The sequence below is a fragment of the Anarrhichthys ocellatus genome, unplaced genomic scaffold (genome assembly GCF_004355925.1).
Source record: "Anarrhichthys ocellatus isolate YVR2014 unplaced genomic scaffold, GSC_Weel_1.0 scaffold4191, whole genome shotgun sequence".
In the NCBI taxonomy this organism is placed as follows: Eukaryota; Metazoa; Chordata; class Actinopteri; order Perciformes; family Anarhichadidae; genus Anarrhichthys; species Anarrhichthys ocellatus.
The window spans coordinates 1-4,725 of NW_022284165.1; the positions used below are offsets into that span (position 1 = coordinate 1).

At 42.1% G+C, this 4,725-nt stretch overlaps 1 protein-coding gene across 1 annotated transcript; it reads left to right on the forward strand.

The window, feature by feature from the left end:
* Positions 1–2,888: 2,888 nt before the first annotated feature.
* LOC116379366 (arf-GAP with coiled-coil, ANK repeat and PH domain-containing protein 2-like) lies at positions 2,889–4,717 on the forward strand (the record flags this gene model as incomplete). The annotated part of the gene is made up of 4 exons (XM_031841318.1): positions 2,889–3,042; positions 3,866–3,999; positions 4,074–4,183; positions 4,308–4,717. Coding segments are annotated over 4 exons (513 nt in total), but the record flags the coding sequence as incomplete, so codon positions are not given.
* Positions 4,718–4,725: the final 8 nt, after the last annotated feature.

A 4,725-nucleotide genomic window follows, 5' to 3' on the forward strand; every position in this document is an offset into this window, starting at 1 on the left:
ATCAACTCTATCAACTCTAATCAACTCTAATCAACTCTTATTAACTCTAATCAACTCTATCAACTCTTATTAACTCTATCAACTCTAATCAACTCTTATTAACTATCAACTCTAATCAACTCTAATCAACTCTTATTAACTCTTATCAACTCTATCAACTCTTATTAACTCTATCAACTCTATCAACTCCATTATGTTTCTTTCTGTCAGTATGAAATAAACACTTCATGGTGGTTTTAGCTGCTGATCAGTAAGAGAAACGGATAATAAAATATAATTAAAGCTGCGAGCAGCATTGATCGGGCCCTCGCAACTTCACGCACGTCGAGGGTACTAGCAGGACTCTGGCCCTGCATTTCTGTGACCATCACACTCTGCGTGCACGAGTGAGATATTTCCTGCGTAGACCAGCAGCGTAGTAAGATCATGTTGCCAGGTCTTAAGCCTCAAATGTTTTGAGTGTACCTCCGATACAATCATAAATGTAAGCCTTTAAAGATCATTAAGAAAATGAATGTGTGTGAATGTGCTTCAGTGTTTGTAACATAACAGACTGTCAGTTTACTGGGATGGGGTTCAACTCCCTGCAGTGTCCTGCTGATTGTATTTGGACTTACATGAAAGTTAACAAAGCAGTAGTGCCATTTGCTGTTACTTGAACACTTTAATTTAACACTTTTAATTTTAAGTTCTTCTGTAACTTTAGATTGTTGTGCGAAGCATTCATTGTAACGTTTAACCTGATTGTGATGAAGAAGCTCTGGACAGATCATTTATACTAATGCCCACTGACATGGTTTGAGAATCCACTGTTATCTAACGTTTGCTCTCCAAGCATCTTAGTTTGCAGATATTTAGATCAGAGAAGTCTTTTTCTCATGGTGTGCCCACAAACCCTTTCAATAAGTTCAGTGTTTGGGCCGCTGTAATTATTGAATCCTGCTTACAGCCATGGTCATCAGTAGGTGGCGCTATGACTATGAGTTAATATTGGCATGCAGAAGTCCTAAAATCATGACCGTAATCAAGCATGTCAAGTTTGGGACAGTTTTGACAAAGTACAGTCGAGTTACAACAGCTTGATGGATGATGGTGAACCATGTAAAATGGCTGCCACACCACGTCCATGTTGTTCAATGAAACCTCAAGCTTTTAGTAACTTTTAATCGCTAAGGTCTTAACGTACTGCGAGGGCTGCATCTTTGAAATATTGTAGGGGCCGCTATCGAGCAGACTTGCCACACTGAAACATTAAAATCACATTAGATAACAACATTCAGGATTTTAAATGTGTTTGGCAAGTTTGATTATGTTTCGAGCATTTTTAGCCCCTCAAAAATACCTTAATCTTTCATGGCGAAGAATGCATCGCCATGGCAACGTCTTTTCACGAAACCACAAGCTTTGAGTAACTTTTCATCACAAAGGTCTTTAGACTGTACCGACCAAATTTGAAGTTGATTCGATTAATTCCCTAGGAGGAGTTTGTTAAAGTAAAGTGCCTGGAAATGACAAAAACAACACTAGAAATTCATACAAAATTCAAAATGGCTGACTTCCGGTTGGGTTTAGAGCATGGCCCCAAGAGACTTTTATTTAAGTCCATATGTGATACATGTTCCTACCAAATTTCATACATCTAGGTCAAACATACTGCGAGGGCTGCTTCGTCGACATTTTGTAGGGGGCGCTATTGAGCCGATTTGCCACTCTGAACCAAGAAAATCATATTCCATAACTACATTTCGGGCTTTTAATCTGCATGCCAAGTTTGCTTATGTTTGAGCATTTTTAGCCTCTCAAAATGACCTTCGTTGTTAACGGCGAAGACTGCGTCGCCATGGCAACGGTGTTCGACGAAACATCAAAAGCTTCATGAACTGGTATTATGAACTTCCTACATTTGTGTGGAAGTAATTTGATGTTGATTTGATTTACCTACTAAGAGAAACAAGCCAAAGTATAATGACTTTAACTTCCTGTTACCAGTAGGTGGCGCTATGACTATGATTCACAATTAGCCTGCAGATGTCTTCAGGCCTGGAGTCTAATCAAACATGTGAAATCTGGTAAAGATCTGATGATGTGGAGTCGAGTTACATCAGTTTATTCGTTCATGGCGAAGGACCGAAATTCGCCGAACCGCCATGTCGCCGCCCTTCAACAACTTCTTACGATCTTCACAATGAAGCATTATCAAGGTCTTAAGGCTGTTCTGACAACATTTTAGAGGGATCTGATTAATCTGTGAGGAGCAGGATGTCAAAGTACACAACTTACAATTTCCAGTTACCACTAGGTGGCGCTATTACTATGATTCTAAATTATCATATAGATGTGTTCCGGGTCAGGATGTTATGACATATGAGAGATTTGGAGCAGATTCGACAATGTACGGCCGAGTTACAACAACTTCCTGTTTCGCGGCGAATGGTGTTTTTTGACGCCATGCCACGAATACATAGTTCGATAACTTTTTGATCTTTGAGTAACTTTTTACTGCCAAGGTCTCAAGAGCATACTGACCAAATCCGAAGTCAATCAGGTCAAATATCTGGGAGGAGTTCGTTAAAGTACGACGCGTTGAAACGGTCCAAAAACGTCAGAAAAGTCAAAATGGCCGACTTCCTGTTTGGTTTGATGAAAAACTCCAAGAGGATTTTTTTGTGCGTCTCATCACGATCCACATATCTACCAAATTTCATACAGCTAGGTGAAACCCGGTGTTGGGGCTACTCAATAGGGGGCGCTATCGAGCCAATATTTCATACTGCAGACTGCAAATTCTGGCTTGCGTGCCAAATTTCAAAAGTTTTATAGTATCCCAAGCACCTCCTTTTTGCGACGAAAGACACGCGATAATAATAATAATAATAACAATAATAAACAATCGAATAACAATAGGTCCTCCGCTCCGACTATGTCGGTGCTCGGGCCCTAATGAATGTTTGTTTCTTCCTTCCAGAGCAGAGAAGGAGACGTGGATCAAAGAGAAATATGTGGAGAAGAGATTTGTTCAGAACAGCGTGTCAGATGGAGCTCGTAAGTAATTCAAGATCCTCAGAGGATGAACTGTAATAACACTGGTGATTATTAAATAGACCTGATTCCTCCTGAAGAAAGATGATTTATCTGACATTGTTTCGTACATTTTAACAGGTTTTATTTACATACAGCGGGTAAGATAAGTGTTGACATGAACTTTCACCAGATGTCAGTTACAACCCAAGTAATCCATACATACAAAGAAATCCAAACTAATGAGTTCAGAAATGAAGTCGTGTAATAAAATGGAATGACACAGGGAAACAGTATTTAACACGCTTACTGAAATATATTTAATACTTCGTACAAAAGCCAACAGTCTTCAATTCTGGAAGGTTCCGTGTTCCTCTTCTATGAACTCTGATCTTTAGTTCTTTCATAGATTTTCTATTGGATTCAAGTCAGCTGATCGGCTGAGCCATTCAAGCAGCTTTATGTTATTTCTCTGAAACCATGACAGACAGTACGTTGTCTGCTACGTGGTGGGCGTGTCAGACGGCACGTTGTCTGTTCCGTGGTGCGCGTGTCAGACGGCACATTGCCCGTTACGTGGTGCGCGTGTCAGACGGCACGTTGTCTGTTACGTCGGGTGGGTTGCCAGGTTGAGTGCAGTGGCTCCACCGAGAGAACATTATATAATATTATTATATAATTTAAGCTTCTGGATTTTCCAAATGCAATAGTATTATTCAAACATATTGTTCGGTCCGCAATGCGTACTGAACCGTGAGCCTCGTACGGAACGGTTCAATACCAATACGTGTATTGGTACACCTCTACCATTAACACATTCAGGTAAACCTCCTTGTTCTGTTTTCAGAGCTGCGTCTCTATCGGGCCGCGTCAGCCGGGGACCTGGTGGACATGGCTACAGCGTTAGCCCACGGAGCAGACGTCAACGGGAGCATCAGAGAGGAGGAGGGACGAACAGCTCTGATAGCAGCAGCTGTAGGGGTGAGGAGGAGGAGGAGTTCATATGATCATGTAGAAGAAGAGTTAGAGACTCACAGCCTGTGGTTCTCCTGTAGGAGTCTCTGTCAGCCTGTGAGTTCCTGCTGCTGAACGGAGCCAACGTCAACCACAGAGACCTCAGAGGACAAGGAGCTCTACACACTGCTGCTACAGCAGGACACACCGGGTACACACGCACACACACACACAGCTGCTACTGCAGGACACACCGGGTAGAGACACACACACACTGACCCCGTGTGTCTTAAGCTGGAATAAACACCTGTCTGCTTCCCATTGGCTGTGTGCAGACAGGTGTGTCTGCTGCTGAAGAGAGGAGCCAATCAGTACGCTGCGGACGAACGAGGACAGGACCCGCTGGCTATCGCTGTGGAAACTGCCCACGCTGACATCGTCACACTGTGAGTCATCATATGTGTGTGTATATATGTGTATATACATGTGTATATATGTGTATACGTGTGTGTGTGTTACGTCCCTTCTCTGTTGTCCAGAAAAGGGACAACACAAGATTTGGAAGAGGATGGGACAGGTGTGGTCGTGCCAAACAATTGAAACAAAGATAACAGAACTTGGCCTAACTAACTAACCTCTGAAATCAACAAACAAAATGGCTTCTCTAACTTATCTAAATGTGCTTGACCAAAACCCAAATACAGATGAGGCACCGACCAATAAGCCTAGTGTATCTAGACACAGAAAATCCTA